At 26.8% G+C, this 26,242-nt stretch overlaps 2 protein-coding genes across 3 annotated transcripts; one reads left to right on the top strand and one right to left on the bottom strand.

The window, feature by feature from the left end:
* The first annotated feature begins 351 nt into the window (after nucleotides 1-351).
* Nucleotides 352-17,930, top strand: dre4 (SPT16 homolog, facilitates chromatin remodeling subunit dre4). 2 transcript variants are annotated; one of them, XM_015524887.2, is made up of 22 exons: nucleotides 352-632; nucleotides 2,340-2,444; nucleotides 6,372-6,530; nucleotides 7,079-7,231; nucleotides 7,309-7,455; nucleotides 7,521-7,675; nucleotides 7,759-7,873; nucleotides 7,939-8,087; nucleotides 8,162-8,348; nucleotides 8,482-8,655; nucleotides 8,722-8,920; nucleotides 9,157-9,352; nucleotides 11,304-11,542; nucleotides 11,604-11,746; nucleotides 11,816-11,998; nucleotides 12,059-12,360; nucleotides 13,141-13,321; nucleotides 13,428-13,509; nucleotides 13,577-13,763; nucleotides 15,539-15,625; nucleotides 17,443-17,613; nucleotides 17,676-17,930. In XM_015524887.2, exons 1-22 carry the CDS (start codon nucleotides 564-566, stop codon nucleotides 17,680-17,682), a joined length of 3,390 nt encoding a protein of 1,129 aa, XP_015380373.2. In that variant the 5' UTR covers nucleotides 352-563; the 3' UTR covers nucleotides 17,683-17,930. The 2 variants fall into 2 exon arrangements, with proteins under 2 accessions (XP_015380373.2, XP_015380374.2); XM_015524888.2 differs by lacking the exon at nucleotides 15,539-15,625 and having other exon boundaries at nucleotides 353-632.
* Nucleotides 17,641-26,242, bottom strand: Grasp65 (Golgi reassembly-stacking protein 2). The gene is made up of 9 exons (XM_015524833.2): nucleotides 26,015-26,242; nucleotides 25,809-25,889; nucleotides 24,284-24,487; nucleotides 23,986-24,203; nucleotides 23,793-23,910; nucleotides 20,264-20,984; nucleotides 18,674-18,736; nucleotides 18,286-18,348; nucleotides 17,641-18,171 (listed from the first exon to the last, which is right to left on the bottom strand). Exons 1-9 carry the CDS (start codon nucleotides 26,075-26,077, stop codon nucleotides 18,029-18,031), a joined length of 1,674 nt encoding a protein of 557 aa, XP_015380319.1. The 5' UTR covers nucleotides 26,078-26,242; the 3' UTR covers nucleotides 17,641-18,028.

Below are 26,242 nucleotides of genomic sequence, written 5' to 3'. Positions count from 1 at the left end.
TACAATATTAAAATTAGTGAAAGATAATTTGCTATGTAATACTTATGTAAGACGGAAACAACACATGCGGATGCGACGTCCTTTTATGAGATTTTAAACTAAGATTTTTGAAAAAGTTATTCACATCCTGGTAGAGAATTGAGAAGAGATACTGATAATTGATATCAAGATCCGTCGTTAACATGGAACATTAGTGTCGTTGGCGTCACTGTAAAATTGAACCTAAAGTGAGCGCCATCTATAGCTGCCCAAACAACCATGAATAATAATAATAATTTTGTACAGAAACTACAACTTCCAAGCGTTATCACGTAATTTTGTTTTGTTGATATTTTAACCAGTAAAATAACATTTCTAGTTAGAACTCATAGTTTGAGCACAGAATTGATTAAAGAGTGTTTTTTTAGAGGGAAATGTCGAATGTCGATGCTTAGTGTCTTACACAGGCACGCTATAACTCAATAACTAGTATTTTGTTTATTAGTGTTTATAATTAATAATTGTGTTTCTTGTAACTGATTACTAAAAATTAAAGTTACTTGAAATTTGAATGTGTTTCTACAATGCCGTCATTAGCGCTAGATAAAGAAACATTTTTTAGGCGATTAAAACATCTATACGATTTTTGGAAGGTAATTATAATTGTATCTTAATAAGCAGTAGTATTAAAGAATTATACTGTTGGACTGTTTTGGTGGTGTCTTGCTAAAGGTTGTAGTGGCTTATAAAAGGATTTGTTAAATAAAGTAAACTAAAATTGTTCCACATATTTTACACTTATTTAATTGTATAGACTTTAAAAGAAAAAATATGAATTTTAAAAATATTGATGTTATTTATCTACCTACCTACCTATAAAAATATTTTTTCTGGAAGGATTATAGGCTTGAGTACCAGAAAAACCTTTTATTTTTCTTAAAAATGTCAACTTGACTTGTACATCGTAAAATTTAAAGAGATTAAGAATTTATGAATAAAAAATGTAATATTATTAAGTACTTTTTAAAATAGTTGACATTTATTTAACTGTTATAGAAAATTTTTTATTATAACTTATCAACACGTAGGTTTTGCCTTTTGCAAGTTTATATATTGTATTTTGAACAGAAACTAAAAGTATTTGTAAAAAAAATTGATAGTATTTGTAGCTACTAGTCAACTAGTTTTTTTTTTGTAAATTCTATTCCCATCAAAATATACTTGAAATAACAAACTATAAACTAGGTAAAATATAGAAAACAAGTACTCTTACTATACAGGCACACAGCTGTAATTGTTTATTAAAAATCCTCATGTTAATTTATATTTACAATAGACTATAGAATTAAGAATGTTTATAGATGATCTAGTCTACCATTTGTGCCAGCGGCATAGCCAGGATTTTTTTTCGGGGGGGAGGCTGATCAATTTTTAAAATTAGTAAAATACAATTTAAGACTTTTTGATTGAATATTTGTAGACCATTACAATAATTTTTTAATTTTATTAACATTTTGAGGGGGGGCTGCAGCCCCCTCAGCCCTACCCCTGGCTGCGCCACTGATTTGTGCCTATTATGTCAAATATAACCTCAATTTATTTATGATTGTTATTATTGTTGAATGATATACTTTTACAATATAAAATAGGGTTATTGAGGTGAAATGTATGTCTGTATGTCTAACTTTGTTTGATCATACTACTGTGATAAATATGCATAAAGATTACTGTCCCTGTGTGGAATTATATGGGTATAATTATGCACTAGTTTGAACAAACAAATATCTAGAATGTTTATATTTGACAAAAGCAGCTATATTAAATTTAATAAATTATGTAGTTATAACAAATTTTACAACTTGGTAGTATACATACCTAATGTTTTTTATTTAACCTGACACAAATCGTCCTGTGTACGACATCGAATTTACTCGTACAGGATTAAAAATTACCCCACTGTAATTCATATTTATTTTTGACTTTAATATTGGTTTTTTTTTATTATTACCAAATCTAAATTGACTGCAATAATTTTTCTTCATATATTTCTTTTTTATTAATGTGTATTATAAATACCCAGGATAAGTATTCACATTGTGCATATTCTTACTGGTTAAAAATCTTATTTTATACTTATATAGGTAAATAATACATAATATTTAAATTTCTTAATGTTTTTGGCTAGTAAAATTCAATCTTGTAAAACTTTCCTTATAAAATCTAATAAAACAAATTTTATAATCCAAATGTATCCACTAACACATATTTAAGATTATAAGTTATTAAGTTTAAGATTTTCTAGTGTTTTTAGATACCTATTTTATTATTTTATAATTAATTTTTAACTTCTTATGTTTCAGAATAATAAAGATGAAAATGTACGAGCTTTAAGCAATGTAGATGCTTTTACATGTGCAGTAGGAGTTGATGACTATACTATGTATAGTAAATCATCATCGCTGCAGGTAAATAAAGTATCTAATAGAAATTATTTGATCAATCAACAATTAATATTAAAATAATGATTAATGGTGAAGATATTATTTTAAATGTAAAATTCAATTCATTGCTTTGATTCAGTATATTTGATATTTGTGTTTTTATATAATTTAAAGTATTTAGTTGTTATTTTAGAAAAAAAAAAATTAATACTAATTTCCTATAACAGCGTCACATATCTGCAAAATATCAATATATAAAAGTATTTTATGGATGCTGGTAGTCGTACTTATCTACTCAACGAATCGCTGGCTGTCATAGACATTTATTTGACTCTAGAATATTTTCTGTGACGTCGGAACTATAATGAATATTTTTTGATGATAGTGTAGAGGAAAATATTTTGCATCATATGATAGATAAGTTGCTTCAAGAGATTAAAAATGTATCAACTATTAATATATAATACATTTTGAAAATTGAATTCATTGTAAATGTATGTGACATCTAAAATAGAACGTAAGCCTTTAAGAAAAATAACCACATGACCCAGAAAATATTAAGTAGAAGAGAAGATTTTTATAATTGCATACAAATTTAATAAAATTACTTTTTATGAGAAATAAATTATTTATTCTTTTAAATAAATTCATATCATTTTCTTGATCAAAGATTAAATCACTGGCATTCTGAAATTTAAATTAGGAGCGTAATATGATGTGGTATAAAAATTTTTTTTTTAATATACTATCTATTTTTATAGGTAAGTATTCAAAATAAAAAATGATTGTGTATATCAATATGAATACATTTATTGACATGACTAACCAGGCAGCAAATAATTATACTTAGAAATCCTAGCCAAAGGAAAAAAAAAAGTATTATATGTATAACTAAAAAATAAAATATTGTTTTAATATACTTATTAAGGAGACGCTACACATGCATTTGTTGTCCCCGTCTTACACACATAAAACGGTAAATTGTTGTTCACTTGCTTCCATAGTGTGCTATTAGTTTTGATATTAGAGTGAATAGGTAACTATTATCAAACTTGTATGTGAGAATTTTTTTTTTAGCTTTTACTTTATACAATTTTAGCTTATAAATTTTACAATAAAATTAAATAATACAATATATTTATAATTGGACTAGATACTGAATCCAGACTCATTATTAGAGGTCGGATTTTTATGATTTTACATATTTGTTTCTAGTCTATGCAGTTAAATGGTAGTGAGAAATCTTTACGATTCATGAAACACAGAATTTATAGGAAAAAATTTATTTTGTCTAAAAAGCATATTTTATGGGTTAGAGAATATTTTTGTAATATCGGCGTATAATGATTATATTACACGTATATCAGCACTTTGATAGGTGTAATGTTCACTAAATAATTCTGTTTATAAATAATTAATTTCTGGGTTTTAATAAGAATTAATCTCCAGGTATTCCTTATCGATTGCGATAGCACGTAGGTTATTTCGTTAGCTAAAATAAATTTAAACTGAATTTATTTTTAATATTAAAAGAATATTTTTCATATTTAAGAACATAAAACATCATATATCTGGTATTTTAAAAGAATATTAGGATAATATATTGCCTAATTTATGCGACATAAAAACATCATATTTTAAGGATTTTAAGAGAATATAAATCCAACCTCTACTTATTATATAGATTATAATTTTAATTGTAACAATTGTTGATTTTGAATTATGAATGGAGAAAAGGTTGGTAGTGAAATTGAGTGCTTTAAGAGATTAAGTGAGTTAAAGAGAATAGTGTGTATCGTGAGCAGAAAAGGGGAGTCGAAAAAAATTTGGGACATATCACAGGTAATTATTTGTGCTTAAGAGGACGCTACACCCGCATATGTTGTCTCCGTCTTACAATTGCGTAACATACCAAATTTTATGCTCAGTGGATCACGTTTAGCTCCGTTAGTTTAAAATTTAGAGTAAATTGACCTCTTACAAAAATTAAAGGTAACATTATTATCGACGGCATGACGTAGGCTTTTTATTATATTTTAATTTTAAAGTGAGTTATGAGTATTTTAAGATATACAAACAATTTACAATTTTAAAATACATATAACTCACTTTAAAATTAAAATATAATAAAAAGCCTACCTAATGCCCTCGATAATAATGTTACCTTTAATTTTTGTAAGAGGTCAATTTACTTTAAATTTTAAACTAACAGAGCTAAACGTGATCTGCTGAGCATAAAATTTGTTATGTTACGCACTTGTAAGACGGAGACAACGTATGCGGGTGTAGCGTCCTCATAAGCGTAAGCTTTTATTTTACATTTGAATTTTCAAGTGAGATATTAGCATTTTTATTTTGTGATGCTATTATCTCACCTATTTTGCTTGAAAATAAAAATATTTTAAAATATACGATGACTTTTAACCACAGATAATGTTCTTACATAAAAGTTTAATAAAAGGTATATTTACCATAATATCAAAATTAATAGCACGCTATTGAAATAAGTGACACTCAAACAATTAGTATTGGTTCAATATCAGCCTGTCAACAAAACCAATGTATAAAATATGCATGTGTATTTTTTATTTTTTTTTGAATTTCTATAAGAATTATATTGTATTTAGCTTGTCATTGACTCTTTGGTATCGACCATCTCTTTGCATCTTGTAGGCAATTTGTTACACTAAAACACAGCTGTTTCTGAATTATTTGTAATTTTCTCTGGTGTTCCACAGAAATATCGCCCAAGTCCTCTTTTTTTTAATCATATTTGTCAATTGTATTAATAAGTGTTTCTCTTTTGCCAAGGTTCTCTTATTTGCTGATGACATAAAATTTTTTTGTAAAATTGGTTCCCCCTCTGACTGCCTTTAATTACAAACTGAACTGGATGTCTTTTTCAATTAGACACAATATCTTAACCTACTCCTCAACTTGGACAAATGTCACTCTATGACTCTCTTGGAAACGTAACCCCATATTACACTCATATTGGGAACTCCCCCTTCCTACGCACTCACTTTATCAAAGACCTGGAGCTTCAAGATCCTCAGATTCATCAAACACAATACAATCCTCTTTACATCCTCTTATCATTTTTGTCCATTCCCTCTACTCCAGTCTTGTACGGTGCATTCTCAAGTATGGATCGGTTGTTTGGTTTCCATATTTAGCCTGTGATCAATTGCCCCTAAGAACAGGTACAAAATCGCTTGCTAATTTTTGTTGAAAATTGAATACACATCTCATGACTATACCATTATCGTCTCGATTTTCAACATCCCAATTCTTCGCCTCATATCGTAATCACGCTGATCTCATCATATCACTACTCAACGGTCCTATCAATTCTCCCGATTTACTAACCACTGTTTTATTTTGCGTTCCTTCTCACATTAACGAGACACCATTCCCTTTTCTCTATCCCTACCCATCTCACCCCGTATCATCATAACCAGCCTCTTCACAGAACGTTACACCTGTTAAACCAACCTTAATCTTACCATTTACCTTTTTCAGTTTACTTATTTTCGATACTTGTTATTAATTACCTACCTATATCTACTTAACTGTATTTTGTGTTTAATGCTTTTTGGGGCATATAATTATCAAATAAATAAATTAACAATTTATAAATTTTCAATAAAGAAACAAAATTATTACATCAACACAAATCAAATAATAAAAAAAAATTCAAACATTAATAGCTTAAAAAATCTAAAGTACTTTGAAAATATCAAGTTTCTACAATCATTCATATTGAATTATAACAAATAAATAAAATTTAATACATTCTAAACTATTAGTGGTTACATATTCCTGTTTTTTGCCTAAAGCATCAACTAGATTTTCTATAAGTAACTCCCTTTAATTAATATTTAAAGATTAATTAATTGTAAAACTAACACCATATATTCACATTAAGCATATTACTTTAACTTTTTTCAGATTTGGTTGTTTGGTTATGAATTAACTGACACTGTATCAGTTTTTACAATAGAAGGAGTACATATTATAGCCAGTAAAAAAAAAGTTGAGTTTTTAAAACCAGCCGAAAATGTTAAAGATTCTGACAGTCCTTCTGTCAAACTTATTACAAGAGAAAAAGTAAGTAGTTAAAATAAGGACTTTCATTTATTAACCTCAAAAATTTTAAATTTTCTTTGTGTACTCATACATAAACCTCCATACATAGTTAACATTTTAAATAATATTGTTTGAAATTAAATTTTGTTAAAGTTGTTTAAACATATTTTGTACCAATGGCTTATGAGCAACACAAGTTTAAAAACAATTATTTAATTCAATATGTAATGTTGATAGATAAAAGTTAACAGTTAAAATTAAACTAAAATTGTATAAATATTCATAAATCTGGATTGGTGCTCTTATATATATTGTCATAGTTATGAAACCTAATTTATGCATAATACTCTTGATATTATAGGATTAATTTCATCATAACCTAGTTAATCAATTTTTTTTTTATGTAATTCATAATTTATAATAAAAAGTAAATTTGTTGAATGTTAAAAGAAAAATACGTATTGCGATATTATCCATGTTCCCAAGTTACCATTCTCATTTTATGAAGCTAATCCTGTGAAGTGAACCTAATTTGTATATTTTAAATTATGTTTATACATTTATTTTAGGGTGGGAATGATAAAGATAGCATTGACAAATTAATTAAAGCTATAAAAAATAGTAAAAATGGTAAATCAGTTGGTATTTTTGGAAAAGAAAAATATCCAGGTACTTTTATGGATGCATGGAGAGCAGAATTTGAAAAAGGAGACTTTAATACTGTACGTAATGTTGTATTTTAAACATGGTTTTATTACTTAAACCTTTATTACTGTTCATTTTATATTATATTATATAGGTTGATATAAGTTCCGCGATCGGTTATATTTTAAGTATAAAATCAGAAAATGAAATCACATTAATAAAAAAAGCAAGTTTAAGTTCAGTTGATATGTTTACAAAGTACCTCAAAGAACAAATTATGGAAATAATTGATGCTGACAAGGTAATAACATCTATTATAATTATTTAAATTTCAGTTTTTATTAATTTATATGTTTATAAGTTTAGAAAGTAAAACATTCAAAGTTAGTCGAAGGTTTAGAAGGAGCACTGACAGACAAAAAATATTTGCCAGCAAATGTTGATCCATCTCAATTAGAATTTTGTTATCCGCCTATTATTCAAAGTGGAGGAAATTACAGCTTAAAATTTTCTGCAACTAGGTATCTAATGTTCTTTATTACATAGACCTATAAACATTATAAGTTACATTATAATGTTATTATATTTTATTTTTATTTTACAGTGATAAAAATATTTTACATTTTGGAGTGATAATATGCAGTTTAGGAACACGCTACAAATCATACTGTTCAAATCTAATAAGGACAATGATCGTCAATCCAACTGAAGAAATCCGAGTATATAAATAAATAATTATTAATCCTTAAAAACATTTGATATGACCATTTTATCTCTATTTTAGTCGAATTATGAGTTTTTAATAAGTTTACAAGAAATCTTAATGGCAAAATTAAAATCTGGTAATAAATTGTGTGATGTTTATAACTCTGGAATAGAATTTGCAAAAAAGGAAAAACCAAAACTTGTAGATTTGCTAACAAAAAACTTTGGGTTTGTACATTTTTTTTTATAATTATATTAGTCCAATTATTTAATTTAAATTTTTATAAAATAAATAATTGTAGATTTATAATGGGTATTGAATTTCGTGAAAGTTCTCTAATGATAGCTCCTAAAACTACAGCTTGTGTTAAAAAAGGTCAAGTTTATAATTTATGTGTTGGTTTATCTGGATTAACAAACAAGGATGGATCTGACAAAGAAAGCAAAATTTATGCTTTATATGTTGGAGATACAGTTTTAGTTAATGAAGTAAGCATTATTTAATTTTTAATTTGATGAAAAACTGTATAATAACTGTTCAGTTTTGTTTGTAAACTGTTATGAATAAAAAATTGCTCGCTAAATAATTAAATATTTCATTTTAAAACATATACTTGTTTAGGACACTCCTGCAACCTTATTGACTCCATCCAAAAAAAAGATAAAAAACATCGCTATTTATTTAAATGATGATGATGAAGAAGAAGAAGAAGACGATGAAAAAGAAAATGAACCAAAACAAGAACCAATTGTCAGTCGAGGAAAGAGAACAGCAGTACTAGAATCAAAACTAAGAGTAATTAACATATTGAAATTTTAACTGAAAGATATTAAATTATTTATTTTTAAATTCAAATTTTAGATGGATTCCTCAAGTGAAGAAAAACGTAAATTACATCAAAAAGAATTAGCTGTGGCTCTAAATGAAGCAGCAAAACAACGTTTGGCTGAACAATCAAGCGGCAAACAAGCTCAAAAAATAAGAAAATCTAATATCTCTTATAAAAATCGTAATCAAATGCCACAAGAAAGAGAAGTTAAAGATCTTAAAATATATGTTGGTAAGTTAATAGCATAAATTAATAAGATAGTACACCCTGTCCCACAACAGAACATGGCATCTTTATATGAAGTTAGTTAGCTTTCCAGCCTGTGTTTTGCGAGGCTTTGTACAGCAGATAAGTTTTCTTTATAAATTGGAATGTTCTCATGTGGGATAGGTTAAAATAATTTTCAACTTTTCAGAAAATTATTTTTATAGTTTTAATTTTAAATATTTCATATAATTTGATTTTAGACAAAAAATATGAAACCGTTATACTACCAGTGTTTGGTATTTCTGTCCCTTTCCATATATTTACCATCAAAAATATTTCTCAGAGTGTTGAAGGCGATTATACTTATTTAAGAATTAACTTTTTCCATCCTGGAGCTGCCTTGGCTAGGGGCGAAAGTTATTTTCAAAATCCTGAAGCTGTGTTTGTTAAAGAACTGTAAGTAATGGAGATATTCAATTTTATTTTTTAACAATTTATAGAATATATTCAATCTGTAATGGTATTAACAATATGCATGTGTACATTATATATTATACAAATACTTGAAGATACGAGAAAAGAGGTAATTTAGCAGTAATATCGACTACATGATAGATTAGATTAGATATAATTAGAGCAGAGGACTTGTAGCTCTATGGTGCAAGCACTTATGCACTTAAAAACTCAATAATATGCACTTAAATTTTTTATTAACACAAATGTACGTTCTGCAGAACTGACTGAGACTAAATACTAAAATATTGATTATTGTCATGTCTAGAAACGTTTATAAATAAATCCTAATCGAATAAATGCCCGTGTGGTGCGCACAAAGCTGTGGTGGTGATGTTTTAGGTATAGTGTATGACGTTAGATCGTTATTGCTTCTACGAAAAATGTGTGCCCGTGCAGTGCACTCTCAAAAACCATATTATACGACAAAAATTAAAAATAAATAAATTTTTATCCAAACATTTTGACTATATTGTTTGAAATAAAAATGTCACAGTCGAAAAAATAGATTTAAGTACAGAAATATGCCTTAAAAAGTAAAAAATGGCATATTAAAGTGTAAAATATGCCTTAAAAACCAAATAAACACTAAATATGCACAATAAAATTTCAAAACTAGCTTTGTGACGGCATGAAATGTACTCTGCTATTTTTGTGACTGTACAAAACAAATATACGAATACTTCAAGTACTCTGCCCTATATGTAATGTATATTAGATATAAGGTTTTTTATTTTTTTAACTGATTTATTTTACTGAGAAAAGTCATTAAATCAGCACCTTTTAATCCTTATCGTTGAATTACCAAAAATGTTAACTAAAATAAGTGAAATCGGATGGTTCTCAAGGCGACAGCAGAAGCACTATAGTTGGTTGTGGCCACACCGGCCACAGTCTATATGCCAAGATCCGAGTACAGTGTATGATTTGTTACATGGAGGAGTGCATTAAAATTACATGGAATGATAGGAATGTTTGTATTTTATGAATGTTAGATTTTTAACTGCTCTCCATTATTTGGACACCATAAATCCAAATAGGCTCCAGAAGAGTTTGTTAAGCAACAATTTATTTTTTTGGTTGAGTTTAAAATGTTTACTTAGGAGTATATTTATACTTTCATCTTCAGTTATAAGACATTTTTTTTGCATTTGTCAAGGATCAAACTTAAATACTTGACACTTATAACTGCTGGATAATAGTGTTTGACAGAAAAAAAGAAGAGATAATGCTTTGCCAACAAAAAAATATTATATGTGAAGATTTCTCATTATTTATTTTAATTTTTTATTTAGAGTTTCATTCTTTCATGTCATTAAGGTAGTTTTGTTATTGATGGCTGGCTACAATTGGGTTTTTATTAGAATTACAAATGACTTTCATCAGCACATTCAGCTACTGAAGTGTGAGGAGATATTGGTTGGTTAGCAGTGTTTATTTCGTATAGTATGGGCAACGAGATAACTCCTTGGGTACACCGACCAAGATGGGTATTAGGTTTGAGAACTCTCAACCTATCTTAATTTTGAAGTGGCGATTTTCTAGAAATAATTTGAATAATGTTTTTATTTTTATTTATAATTATAATAAAGTATGGAATAGAAGTAATTCTTTTAATTTAAATAGAAACAGTGTATGTCAAACTCTGTAGAATGCTTGAGTGCCATCCAGAAGAACTCTTAAACAATAAAATTTATTTTCAAGTGAGTAATTAATGGTGTTGGTTAGGCGATAGACTCTGTGTATAGTGGGAGTAGTTATGAAAAAAGCGGAATTGAGTATGAAAAATCATTATTGAATTTTGATATGCGTTTAATAATTAATTTTTCACATACAATATTTAATTTAAATTTTAAATAATTTATTTTATTGAATATTGAAAAAAAATGTTTAGAACATATCGTAGTTCAAATACAAGAGAACCCGGTGAACAAATAACAGCTTCAACAAATTTAATGAATGCCTATCGTATAATTAAAGAAGTACAGAAAAAATTTAAAACCAGGGAAGCTGAAGAAAAAGAAAAGGAAGATTTAGTAAAACAAGATACATTAGTATTATCCGTTAATAAGGGTAACCCAAAATTGAAAGACTTATACATAAGACCAAACATTGTAAACAAAAGGATGACTGGTAACATATATTAATAAAATAAAGTATTAATTGTGTAACTAAATCAATTTATTTTATCTAGGTACTTTGGAAGCCCATTCTAATGGATTTAGGTATAATTCAGTTAGAGGTGATAAAGTTGATATTTTATACAACAATATTAAAAATGCATTCTTCCAACCTTGTGATGGTGAAATGATTATATTGTTACATTTCCATTTGAAAGTAAAATTGTCAATAATTAGATATTTTATAAACGAAACATTTCTAAATATATTTATTTACATTTGACAGCATGCTATTATGTTCGGTAAGAAAAAACATTTAGATGTGCAGTTCTATACTGAAGTTGGAGAAATAACCACAGATCTAGGTAAACACCAACATATGCATGATAGAGATGATTTAGCTGCCGAACAATCAGAACGTGAATTACGTGTTAAATTAAAAACTGCATTTAAAAGTTTCTGTGAAAAAGTAAGATACAGTAATATTTAATTATTTGAATTGTTTTACTAATAATTGGATATTTTTTAGGTAGAAACTGTAACAAAACAAGAAATAGAATTCGATACACCATTTAGAGATTTAGGATTTCCTGGTGCGCCATTCAGAAGCACAGTTCTTTTGCAGCCTACTAGTGGATGTTTAGTTAATTTCACTGAGTGGCCTCCATTTGTTATTACATTGGAGGATGTTGAATTGGTTCATTTTGAAAGAGTTCAATTCCATTTAAAAAACTTTGACATGATTTTCGTTTTTAAAGATTACCAAAAAAAAGTTGTCATGGTCAATGCTATACCAATGAACATGCTAGATCATGTTAAAGAATGGCTTAAGTATGTCTTTAATTATTTATAATACATTAATTTATTGTTACATAATAATTTATGTTATCATTGCCTACTTAATGTTTATATTGTAAAAACAATTACAATTGATGTTTAATATAATTTTAATTAGGAATATCATGTTCAGTTTAAGGGGTATTACTAAATATTTCATTTTGATGACCTTGATTGAAATTTAGTTATTGGAGGTAAATGGGGAATGCAAAAATAATCAATTTGATGAAATGTAAAACCGATTACTGTCTGCCTACTTTATATATAGATTAAAATCACATCTTCTAATTTTACCTACAGCTTTAAATTTTGTTTTCTAATCAAAAAATTTAAAAGATTGTAATACGTTTAAATCTACAAATTAAATGAGTATCTAACATAAAGTTATTAATAAAGTATACAAAAAGTATAAAACTTGATATTTAAAAAAAATTATATAATATAAAGGAGCTGGTATTTAATATTTTTACTGCAATATTTAAAAGCAACAATATTTTAGAAATATTAAAATATGTTGTTATGGAAATATATATTTGTAATTTTTCAACAGTTTTATCTTTAGTTATACTTTAAATGATATTATTGAACTTACTTTTAAGAATTAGATAATATTGTAGTATTGTATTGAAAAAATGATGAGAGCCTTTTTTATTCGGCAAAGTGATCTCAGGAATTAAAAAAAAAAAAGGTTTTTCTTTTTTTTCCTGTTACAGTGAAATATCTATGCAATTATACAGTATCTTTCAAATATTCAATTGTTTTTTTTTTTTATAGTTCTTGTGACATTCGGTATTCTGAAGGCATTCAGTCATTAAATTGGACCAAAATTATGAAAACAATTACTGATGACCCTGAGGGCTTTTTTGAGAATGGAGGGTGGACTTTTCTTGATCCTGAATCTGATGAAGAAGAAGGAGCTGCAGATGAAGAAGAAGAAGAAGATGAGCCTTATGAGGTGATTATATTGATCTTATAAAGTTAGGTTTCCATTAAACAAATAGCATATGAAAACAAAATTTTATAGTTCACTCTATTTATACATCATATTAAATATTTTATAGCCATCTGATGTGGAATCATTTGAAGAATCAGATGAAGATGGATCTGAATATTCAGAAGCTTCAGAGGATTCAGACAGTGATGGTATTATATTTTATACATTTATTAATTTAAGTTATTGATTAGTACAAAAAATAATTTTATATTATAGAAGAAGAACTTGGTTCTTCTGATGAATCTGGAAAGGATTGGTCAGATTTAGAAAGAGAAGCAGCTGAAGAAGATCGTGATAGAAATGAGTTTCAAGATGAGTATTCCAAAAAAAAAATGGGCAGTAGTAGTGGAAGTCGTTACAACAGTTCCTCATCACATAAAAAATCAAGCAGCGATAAGCACAGGTACAGATCATAATATTATAATAATCATCATAATCACATTGAACATCAAATACAAATAATTATACATTAGTTTAATATAAATTTATCAATATTTATAGAAAAAAAAAATTATTCACATTGCCTATCTTGACTACTATAACTACCTAACTTGTTACTTACACATGCTTAGATAAATAATTACAATATACTCTGATTTTGACTAGATAATGCTATAAAATCAATGATATGTGTTCCATAAACCTATAAACTGAGAGTTTGAGGGGCTTAGCCCCTTAAAAATAATTGAAATTTTTAATGCCTAATTCTTCATTTGTAAAAAAAATTCTAGCCCCCTACTATTTAATCAAATCTCCACCTATGAAATGTTCGTAAAATGATTATACAGTGTATACTGTATAGTGATAATATAAGATACAATATACAGTAGAAATTCGATTAACCGTCACTGTCGAGACTGGGACAATGATGGTTAATCGAATAGACTGTTAACAAATACAGAATGCAATAATACAAAACATTTTTCAATAAATGTATATATTCTACAACATAATTTTCTGTCAAAAATAATAAATATAATAATTATAAAATAATAAATAATAAAACAACAATATACATAATAAACACTAATAATATAAATATATAATATGTAATAACATCTAGAATACCATTCTAATAAATATTAAACAAAACAATCATCAACTTCTTCTGTTTTTTGAGGCACGAGCTTTATGAGTGGCTATATATTTGGTATTTTATGAAGAATACCTGTGTTGCATTTGCCTCCTCTTTTACCTCAAACCAATCAATGCATTTTAATAACATTGTTTCTCCTTCTGCGTGGCTAGTTGATGGTTTTAAGTCAAGTACTGAATCTTCGATATCATCATCTACTTCTTCGTCAATGAAAGTGACATTAAAAATAATTTGATTGTCATTTAAAATCCTCCAATTCCTGTATATTTTTGGTAATCCGTTACTTCTTTCATTGATAATATTTCAATATTCAGTCCATTACAAAGTTGTACAATTTCTTCTACACTAACCGTATCAGATTCTTCAGATTCGAACGGTGTTATTTCAGGCCAAAGTTTATTTCACCCATTCTTTAGGTTTGGCACAGTCAGATCAGCCCATGCACTGGCGACATTGAAAATAGTTCACTGCATTGATATTATAAACTGTTTTTATACACATGACAGTCGCCGCTGTTAGGTACCACAACGATTTTATCGCAATCGCATCATTAACTTTTTTTTCTGACGGTGACTGATGACGGATAACAGAAACTGACAGTAAATCAAGTGACAGTTAATCGAGTTTTTACTGTACTAGATCAAAACATAATGGCGTGGAGACGTTGTCAACGTAATGCGCAAGCAGTATCAATGAGGGAAAAAAAGATATAATAATAATATTTTAAAATCGAGATTGTTTTAAGGGATAGTTTTGTATTTTTATTAGCTTTAATTGGCAAATTGGTATGAAATCATTTTGGAATCAAACTTGAAGGTATTCATGAGAACTAAAAAAATCTATTCCTTATTAAACTTGTAAACAAAAAATATATAGATAACTAAATAATGTAATTAATGTTAATATTATAAATAACCTTGTGGTTTAAAAACTTTAAAGAAAAAAATTGTTATTAAGTATATGATCAGTTATATTATTCTTTTCATTAAATGTTGGTATTAAAATAAACAAAAATTATCCAAATCATGGATTGTATCTAAGGTATTTCATAATATAGTGATGGCATTATACCTAAATTTTAGAAATTCTTCTTTATCAAATTCAAAATCAAATAATGGTCCTAAGAATTTATTTCAAAAAAGCAAATCTTATTCTAGCAGTCATTCAAGGTACAGTATTATTTAGATTGGTTGATTGATTTATGTTATGTTGACTGCATTTAAATAATTAAATAATCAAAGTATTTTAAATCAGATATACTAAAATGGTAGTTTTTTTATGTGTGTATTTGTAATTTTTTGAAAAATTGTTATTACATATTTGTGATAAAATTTGAAATTTGTATTTTTTAAATATATACAGTATGATCTTCTATAAAACCATATCATCTTATAATGCCTGAAATATAATTTGTTTGCTTCATTTACTCGTGGAGTCATCTATTTTTAAACCATAGCAATATCTCATTTGCCATTTAAAATGTTTACATGTTTATAAATAAAAAATCACTACCTACAAGTAAAAATGTATAAAATACATGTTTAATTTATTATATTAGTAAAAAGCAAATTAATTCTATAATAATTACTACAAAAAATATACCCATATTTTTATTAAATATTAATTTTTGTTCAATAAATACGATTTTTTAATTCCAAATTTGTAAATTTTTCTAATGAAAATAACTTCAGATTATTGTGGTTTGTTCATGAATTTTTCACTGGAAGGTTCATATAATTTTTCCCACACAAATATTTGGCCTCTTGGCTGTTAGCTACTTTAATAATTGTTTTATAAATAAGTAAAAAAAAAAAATTAACATCAATATGGATCAATAACCCTATCTGTAAATTTTCCACTGCTCAAACCTATTTAGTTTAGTATTTAGGAATTAAATCTCTACATTCTTGGTCTACCTATATACTTGAACTATATTGTTTAAAATTAAATTTTTAGAAAAACAGCCAATTCATAAAAATATTAAAATTGCATGTTAGATAAACAAATGTTTTGTAGAAACAAAACATGTTGTAGATTCTAATTATAAAAGCACAGTTTTTTTTTCTGCTTAGTAGTTACAAAATATGATATTCTATGTTTGTAAATTAGTTTTAAAAGATTGCAAAGTTTGATTAGATTTTAAATATTAAATTTGTTTATTAAAGATAATAATGATTTTTTTCTTATATTTGTTGTAGATGTAATAGTAACAGGGTTCATCTGTTATAAAACGCTCTATCTCAAATACATGACAGTGTACTATTGATTTTAAGTTTTATAGTTTTTATTAGTTATTTAAAAATTGTTATTTGATTTAAAATGTTTAAATATTTATTTGTTATTCAGTTCTCATGTTCATGCCTAACAATTGATTTTTTTTGATTTTTTTCTTTGTATTTATTTTTAATAATGCACCTAAAGTCCTAAATGTTCCGCTTTGATTGGTTTTTATTTTTTAGTTTGGTTCTCTCTACTGATTAAATATTTTGGACTACACGATTTTGCAAATTTGTCTCAAAATGTTTGCTTAGCCTTTTTTTTTAGTTTTTACATGCAATTTCAGCATTAGTTTTGTATTGATAGAATAATGATGATAATAGATGAAGAATAATTTTTCTTTTCTTCAGCAACATGTATGGTGTGAAACAAAATATGTGTCTTGAATTAAAGAGTAGAAAAATTTGTCATTTTATGCGTGTTAACTCCCATTAACTTGAGGAAGTTAGTGTCACGGTTCTGTGCAGTCAGGTAGCTCAGTGGTAAAGTAATTGTCTGGCAAGCAAAAAACGCAGGTTTTGATTACCAGTTGAGCGGCTTGATTTTTAATTAACATACACAACAAAATAGAAATCATCTTATTGTGTATATTTATTTACTCATATCATTTCAAACCTTTTGAGTCACCAATTATGATATACTGAGCTGACTGATAACTAGCTAATTTAAAGTCAAACATTAATATAAATGTTGTTTTCAATTATTTTAGTCCATCTAAAAGTAAATCATCATCTCATCACAAATCAAATAGCAGCAGCAATCATCATAGCAGTAGTAATCGTCACAGTAGTAGTAGTGGAGGTCACGGTAAACGTTCTACTGGTGGTGAAAAACGTCGCCACGATGATAGTGGTGATCGTCATTCTTCTAAAAAACACAGGTATTTTTATTGTTTTAACTATATATATATATAAATAAATAAACATATAATAATTTTTTCAGAAAATAATCATAGAACTTGATGCTGGAGCTGGACACATTGAAAAAAAATATAACTTATCAAGATAACTTAATTTAGCATTTTCAATTTTCAATTTGTTTTCTTATATATTTTTATACAATACTTCTAGACTTAAGTACATTTTAATTTTCAGCATTATTCATGAAAACATTCAAAAGCCCAACATTGTGTAATTTTTTTTATGTCGTGTCCTTATACAACTATAAATAAATAAATATTTGAATACATTTTTTTAATATTAGAATTTTTGGTTTAATTTGAATAATTAAAATAATATATAATATTTAATTTTAATTTTAATTAATCAAGTAGAAATGACCTATATAAAAATGATTTAACTATTATTATTTAAAATATTTTTCTTCTGATCAATCTGTAAGCTTTCTATAGCTGAATATGGTAAAGTTGCACTAACAGTTATTGGTGGCATACCCGGTAAGGATATTGGAGTTGTTAGTGGCATTCCTGAGTAAACATCTGTAATATATTTAAAAAAAAAAAAATTATAGAAAATGCGCCCATTTGATAACTACATTTTTTGGACATTAATTAAAAACTTAAAAATAAATTCATGAAAACAATATAAATTACTTGGTAGATATTGTGATGATTGCAAAGGTTGAAATTGAGATGATTCATCAGAATAATTGATTCCTGAAAAACAAATACATCATTTTTTAGTTTTAACTTTGGTTAATTAATTATTAGAAAATATTCTAGAAAATTGTTAACATAAATAGTTGCATTTAATTTCTACACTGATTTGTATTGACATATTCCTACTTTTAAGAGATTTAATGTTAATTTTAAATAAACAAAGTTTAAAATGTTTTGTTTTCGTTTTTCCAGAAACAACTTATGACTATGAAATTGAAAAATGGTAATTAAAAATAAATTCTTGTAATTTTTTAATACCCGCAAAATATTATCTTAAATATCATAATTTATATACTAAAAATTTAGTTATTTTTTTGATTACCTGGTTGAGGTTGCGGAGGTATTATCTGTGATTGAGAGTCAGACATCTTCGAATAATTGTTTCCTGTAAAATTATTGATCTCTATATACATTTTTATATTTTTTTCTTAAATGATCAATTAATTCAAATTTTAAAAAAATCTCAAACAATTTTCTTAAATTCTTAAATATTTTTATACTAAATGAGAATTCTATCGTGAAACAAACTTTTGTTTTTCAAATTACAACCTCCCGATTTTACTGAATACAGTGAATTATTTCTTTGAAAATTTTGATGTAACTAACTCAAAAGTAGTTTCTTAAATATTAAATTTTTTTACTAAGAATAATAGTCCTTATAATTGCTTTTACAAAAACAATAATACAATATTGGAATTAGTATTTATTTGACCTTGGCCATTTTTACAAATTATTTATGTTGTTAGATGCATAATAATAATTAGAATTTTCTAATTACTAAAAATCCGCTATTCTTAGAACACAAAGGTTAAACTATTTATATGTATTTTGATTTTAAGCAGTACAATATTTAAAAAAAATATTTCATTGAATAATTAATAGTCAAAAAGAAGATTCTCATTTAAAAAACAGAATTATGTATCTCTACGGGACATTCTTTTAGTACAAATAGTCTCTAGAATTTGAAAAAATGATCTTCAATTTTTAAGTTATGTTTAAAGATAAGTGATTTGCCTTGTATACATAAGAATTCATCAAGGTTTATGAGAATTAGGGTAAACTTAAAAGCCTAAAAAACTATTGAAATTACATATCAAACCTGAATAACACTACACAATAATTATTAGAACTTCTTAAACAATATTGAGTTAATAATTTATTAACATTTTGAAGACAGATTATTATATTTATCTTATTAAGGGTGCTGCAGCCGGATTTTTCAAAAGTCAAAACTAATTTAGAATTGACCAATCTAATCATTAATTTTGTTGGTTATAATGTTTTTCAATATATTTAAATTCTTCATCATAAAATAAACCATTAGGGGGCTGGAGGGGGCTTCATTGACTCAATGAAAAAAAGTGACTTTTAGACCAATAAGCTAGACAAAACTGGAAGAATTTGGTCTTACAGATTTCAATTTCGAAAACAGATTATAATTGATCAACAAGTTTACTAGGGAATGATAAGGCGATTTTGAATATTCCAATTATTGTTACTGTCATAATGAAAAATATTATATTTTTTTTTTTGGATATCACAGATGAACAAAAAAATATTCAAAATCGCCTCCATCATTCCCCAGTAAACTTGTTGATTATTCATAATTGGTTTTCAAAATTAAAATCTGTCAAACCAAATTCTTCCAGTTTTGTCTAGCTTATTGGCCTAAAAGTCACTTTTTTTTATTGGCTGCAGCCCCCTTAACAACCATTCCATATTTTTTTTTTATCATTTATAATATTCTCATAAATTTTCAAACTTAACTATATGGCATTTAGTTTAGTTGAAAAATTTAAACTTTCTGTTAATTTTCCAAACCAAACAAAGTTAAAATTGGACAGTTTAAGAAATTGAATATTTCATAACATCAATAATTATTATTAAATATTAAACTAAAAATAAAATATACCAAGAGGTTGAGCTAAAGGCGACATCTGTGGAAAATTCTTCACAGAAAACATTGGTATAGTACTTGAACTATTTGATTGACTGACTTGAGTTTGAAATTGTGTGAAGTAATTACTTATATCTTTAGAACTCGGTACATCAGCTACAGTTGTAGTACCTCCAATATCAGTAGGATGGTATTGGGAATAACTAGTCTGTGGAGGAAATACATTTGATGAATGATTATTCAATTCTTGAGTTGTAGCAGTTTGGGAGAGACTCATAGGTGTTATGGATTGTTCTTGAGTAGTAGAGATGGTTATAGATTCTTGTGATGTAAATGAAGGTAATCTTGTTACTTGTGGTGTCAATACATAAGGTTTTATTGTATCAGAAGTAGAGCTTAGCTGTTGAGGGCTGTACTGTGCATTTAAAACTTGGAATGTGGGAATAGAAGGATTTTGATGTTGAGTGATTTGAGGAGGAAAATTAGATAAAGGCACTGAATTGTTTGAATAAGATATTTGTTGATCGGCAGAAATAGAAGCAGGTGTTTCAGATTTTGTGTCGTTGAAAAATGGTGTTGACGTAGTTTGAATACTTTCATTCGACGGTGGCTGTTCATTAGATGTTTCTGCTTCAACATTTGAAATATTAACAGGTGCTGGAAGATCAGAAACTATAGGTGGTTGAGGTGTGAGAACTGGTGGATTAATTACTTGTGGTACTTGTGAAGCAGATGCCTATAAAATGAAATAAATTAGACGAGTTTATTTTATAAAAAAATTAAGAACTATAGTTTGTTCAAAATGAGATTGATACAGGTTCCATCTCCAACTGCCCATGTGTGTTGCTTTGTTCTGAAGTACAGTCTGAAAAGGTCAAGGTCTATGCGTTCCCGTGTACCAATCTCATTTTGAATATAGTATAGTCTCATATAAACTGTCATTAAATTGTACAACATTACCATATTTTAATTAAGAAACATAATCAGCAGCTCACTTATGTACAAAGTTGAGAGTATAGACTATAGAAATTTATGTACAGATCATAGACTCAGAAGGGTAATGTCTGAATGCCAAAAACTGATCAATGCCAAATATGTTTCTTAATCAGACAGAATACACAAAATCAGTGGCATACACAAGCTAAAGCCCCTTCCCTAATCACCAAATTATTATAAATTTTTTTTAGTAACAAGTTTCAACTGAATAGTCATCAAGTAAAAAAGGTCAATTTATATATGTTTTAACAGATTAGGTAAGTCTACATAAATAAAAAACGGAGAAGTGGGAACACTCTGTAGGGGTCAAGTGAGTCATTATAATGGATGTGTTAAATTTGAATTCAATTACACCTATAAATCATAAAATGTATCATTGGACATAAAAAACAAATCTGAGTTAAGACGGAATATTAGTCTAGGATATTTTATTTGATACCAATATTGCTTTTATTAGCAATAATATATAGAAGTTGAATTCAAATTTGAAAAAAAAATATATTGATATGCATACCCATATTCCTAGATTAATTGATGATTTTTTAATTGTTGCAGTATGTACCACATAAATGAGGGACTTAGTTTTAAATGTTCAAGACTTAGGTATAAAAATTTAATATTTTATAAATTTTCCGTAACATAATGACTAAAATAGCCGAATATGCTGATGACAAAGCAATTGCACTCACAGTGATTCTGACTTAGTTTCAACGTCTCTCCAAATCCATTTGAACGATTTATCACACTTGTATAACTGGCGTGTCAAAATAAATGAAAAAAAATCTGTGCACATTGCATTCGCTCTCAGTCACAATCAATCTCCTTCAGTACATAAAACAACAAACATATCCCAAATTCTAACACAGCCAATTATTTTGGACTAACTTTCGACAAATGCCTAACATGTGCTTAACACATTCATAGGACAATATTAAAATTAAACCAAAATTCTACTCACTCAGACCCATTCTCGGCAAGTCCTCAAAACCTAAATTCACATCTATAATCTCCTTCCAAAACCCATCTGAGTTTATGTTATACAGCTCTGGGGAACTGCCAAAATATCAAATACAAGAAAAATTCAAGTGTTCAAATCAAAAATCCTCAGACTCGATAACTAATGCTTCTCCTTATGAACTCAAATCAAACTCTTCACATAGATCTCACATTCCTAAAGTCACTGAAACAACCAAGTTGTACTATTAAACATTTATAAATTGTCTTCAAAATCAAGGTAACCCCCATGTAAAATATTTACCTTCAATCTCCAGCCCAGAAGACTCGAGGGACAATGCCTCGAGTCTTTATAAACTAAATAAACAAACATATGAATATCTAAATAATTGTTAATTCACTTTGAAATCCTTTTGCTGATTGGTTATTCTCTCAAGCCACTCAAACCACTGCACTTAGGGTTAACATCCATTATACTTGTGCATTTTTTTTTTGTATAGATTATACAAATTCTAGTTTAAAAAAAAAATACATAATGACTAACGGTTTAAATAAATAAATGCTCATGAAAAATAATTGTTCCTTTATATTTTCAATAATTTTTAAAAAGTTATAGTAAAAATTTATAAGCTTTTAGACTAAATGAATAATTTTTTAGATGCTTTGAGAAATTAATCAGACAATTTAAACAAAGATTGTCTAATTAAGGTTACAAAATAATAGTATTAATAATAAAATTTTTATTTTTATAAAAGTTCAATTTTTCATGATTATTTTAACCTTTTGAGTAGCATGGACAAATATATTTTTTTAAACAACTATCAGAAAGAGAATAAACGTATATTTATGTTTTTCTGTAAACTCCTTTTTGTTTCTTTGTTAAAATGATGTGACACACGCATAAGTTGTCTCTGTCTTGCAAGTATCTAACATAGCAAATTTTAAGCTCAGGAGATCATGTTTAGTTTTATGAGTTTAAAATTTAGAGTGAATTAATCTCTTATAAAAATTAAAGGTAACATTATTTAGAGCTTCTCATAGGCTTTTTATTATACTTTAATTTTTAAGCGATTTATGAGTAGTTTAAAATTATAAATTGTTTGTATATTTTTAAATGTCCTCTTAATGTATCTTCTGATTGAATGACCATAAGATACCAAACATAAAATATATGCTACCATATGTGAAGTTTAATTTTAATCAATCAATTTATTTTTATTTTTATACACGGATATGTTTTCAATTATTTATTCCAAAACCTACTTCTCAAAAGGGTAAAAAGCACTGAGGATTTTCAATTTTGACCTAAAAATACTATCTAGATTCCATTTTTAACCAAAATTGGTTTGTAGTGTATCATTGGAGTGAATCAAAGCATTTTTTTTGTGTTAGAAAAGTTTTATTAACACTTTAAAATACCTCATTTTAACATCAAAAATGTTGTGACATGACAAAACAGAAATGTAATCATTAATGTTCATTCCCATAATAGTCATTGAAAAATCTTGTGTATGCCAATGTACAAGTTATACATCATTTCAGAAAATAATGAACTGTTCAAATGATTTTATAAGGTAATTAAATACTAGCTTACCATCACATTGTTAACCACAGCTGGTTTTATAACGGGTGGTGCCGGAATATCTTTATTTTGATATACTTGTCTAACAGGTATTCTATGAAGGTACCCATATCCTATTCCACAGCCCAAACTTTAAAAATAAACAATTTGTTAGACATTATTTTAAGAATTAATACTATTCAAGTAAGCTAAATTCAGGATTTACCTTCCTTCGCCAGGCCATGCAGTATCTGGTGTAATTGAAACTTCTCTACAAGTATCCAATTCCACATTATAAACATATAATTTTAATGGTCTACCTTCATGTGCTTCAATCAACATAAATAAATCTTCACTTTCATGCATTATAGAATCAGATCCAATTATATAATCTGTATGTGATCTAAGACCAGCTTTATCAGCAGGAGAATTTGGATGAACATCCTGAAAATGTTAATAAATACATAAATAATATGTATATATATATATTTACAAAAAATAATAAGTGTTATTTAATTACTAACAAGAATATGCCAGACGTTTTCATTGGCTCCAGCAAAAGAACAAAACCGTATGCTCACGCCCAATAATCCTTGACCACCCCAATTACTATTGGGTATAATTTTTACTTCTCTAACTGTTTGTGTTTTGCTACTGTATACAGATAATGTAATTTCATTACCATCTCCATTTTTTAACATTTCTTTAAGAGTATCATTGTCTTTATCCTTAAGAAAACACAAATACAAAAAATATTAATTTATATCGGCAGTCCTTACTAAGATTTTAGAAAGGGTCGAATATAACTTTTGAAAATTACTTTTGGGCCACTTAAATTGATTTTTTCTCATATTTCTTATAATTTGTACAATCTGTATAAGATATTTTTACAATAAGCACAATAGATGGGGCCATGGAGGTATACATAAATGGACTTGGTTGAAAACTCAATTACTTGATTAAATAATAGTACTTCATAATGATATTTTTAATAATAATAATTGAAAATATAAAAATATAAAAAATTATAACAGTTCACTAAATTCCTTAAAATAGTAAAAAATAAAAATAATAATAATAGCATTGTACAGCATTGAGTGCAGGAGAAAAATTGTTGAGATGAACTCTGGAATCTTGTTTATAATAAAAAATATATTAATTTTCAGTAATTTCATTTTGAAAGCTTCATCTTCTTAAGAATTTAAATTTAATATACAAAACTTGATGATAAACTTACGACTTATAATAATTATTTATCTATATATTATATCATTTACATTATACAAGGTATGTTAAAAAACTATCCACATTTCAATATCTTTGAGTCAACATATTTTTTCAAAAGGCACCAGCCAGCTTAGTTGAAAATATCTCTAGATTTCCTCTGTAATTTTTTATAACATCTAAGCATGACTCAAGTCAAGTGCTTTTAAATGATGATTTTAGTATAATGAATAATCAAAAATAAAATAGATCCTGGGTCCATTTTAAGAGACAAAATTAAAGACATAATTTTTAGACAATTTATCTTCAGTAGACATTTTTAAATAGGTGTGAGGATTGGCAAGTATGTTAATACTATAATAAAGCTGTCAAGTTGATGACCAAAGTATTGTCTTTTATGGAATTACAAAGTTGTTGATGAAGAAAACCTAATATAATTACTCTTATCTTTAGTAATCATTTCTTACCTATTAACAGTCAGCAAACAAAGTAGGAATTATAACTTTATAAGGTTTAGTGGAATTTATAACTTTTTGAACATACCTGTATATGTTAAATCAAGAACCTATGTGATAAATTGTTAACTAATAAGCAAGTTGAGGTTATAAACTTGTAACTATGAGATTCTTATTGCAATATACAACCAAAAAATTAGTAGGTAATAATACTCTTAAAAAAAAAATTAAACCATATTGATTACATGCAAAGCAAAAAAGTTCCTATTTCTCAGTCATTGAAATTATTAGTATTTTATTGACTTATAAAATATAATTATTACTCTTAATTTATAATTATTATTTTAAGTGCACGCTTAATATAACTCACAAGTCTTGTATTATTAATAGCCAATATGAAGTCAAAAAATGCTTCTAAACCTGCTGCTTGGCCTGGTGAATTATCTTGAACCTACATAATATAATTGAATGGTATTATTTGAATGAATATCTAACAGTCATGTATATATATATATTTATATATAATATTTTTAGAAATTATTCCGGTAAACAAATGCTTTTAAAACTTTTCATTACTTTCAAAACATGATATCCTTCTGTTCCTCCACCCGGAATAGGAGTACTATTTGCAGATCCCATTTTAATGTGTAATATAACGCTTATAACATTTAATATTATTTAGGCCTTTGAAATGCCTTGCATAGTACAGTGAATATAGGTAACAACAGTAATTAATTTCTATTCGGAAATTTAATTTTTATTAAATTGTTATATACGTTCATAGTAAATGACGTGTAACTACTA

The sequence above is a fragment of the Diuraphis noxia genome, unplaced genomic scaffold (genome assembly GCF_037042655.1).
Source record: "Diuraphis noxia isolate RWA-SAM2 unplaced genomic scaffold, SU_Dnox_SAM2 contig0003, whole genome shotgun sequence".
Taxonomy (NCBI): Eukaryota; Metazoa; Arthropoda; class Insecta; order Hemiptera; family Aphididae; genus Diuraphis; species Diuraphis noxia.
Note: the sequence above shows the minus strand (reverse complement) of the source record. Positions and strands in the feature narration are given on the sequence as shown.

Excerpts from the sequence above, each read along its gene's own strand:
- dre4 (XM_015524887.2), top strand. The coding sequence starts at position 564 with ATGCCGTCATTAGCGCTAGATAAAGAAACATTTTTTAGGCGATTAAAA. Across the intron at positions 7,456-7,520 it reads AAATAATTGATGCTGACAAG|AAAGTAAAACATTCAAAGTT; the intron begins GTAATAACATCT and ends TTATAAGTTTAG. Across the intron at positions 7,874-7,938 it reads ATCCAACTGAAGAAATCCGA|TCGAATTATGAGTTTTTAAT; the intron begins GTATATAAATAA and ends TCTCTATTTTAG.
- Grasp65 (XM_015524833.2), bottom strand. The coding sequence starts at position 26,077 with ATGGGATCTGCAAATAGTACTCCTATTCCGGGTGGAGGAACAGAAGGA. Across the intron at positions 18,737-20,263 it reads GCCTTTAGCTCAACCTCTTG|GAAACAATTATTCGAAGATG; the intron begins GTATATTTTATT and ends ATAATTTTACAG. Across the intron at positions 18,172-18,285 it reads ATCATCACAATATCTACCAA|ATGTTTACTCAGGAATGCCA; the intron begins GTAATTTATATT and ends AATATATTACAG.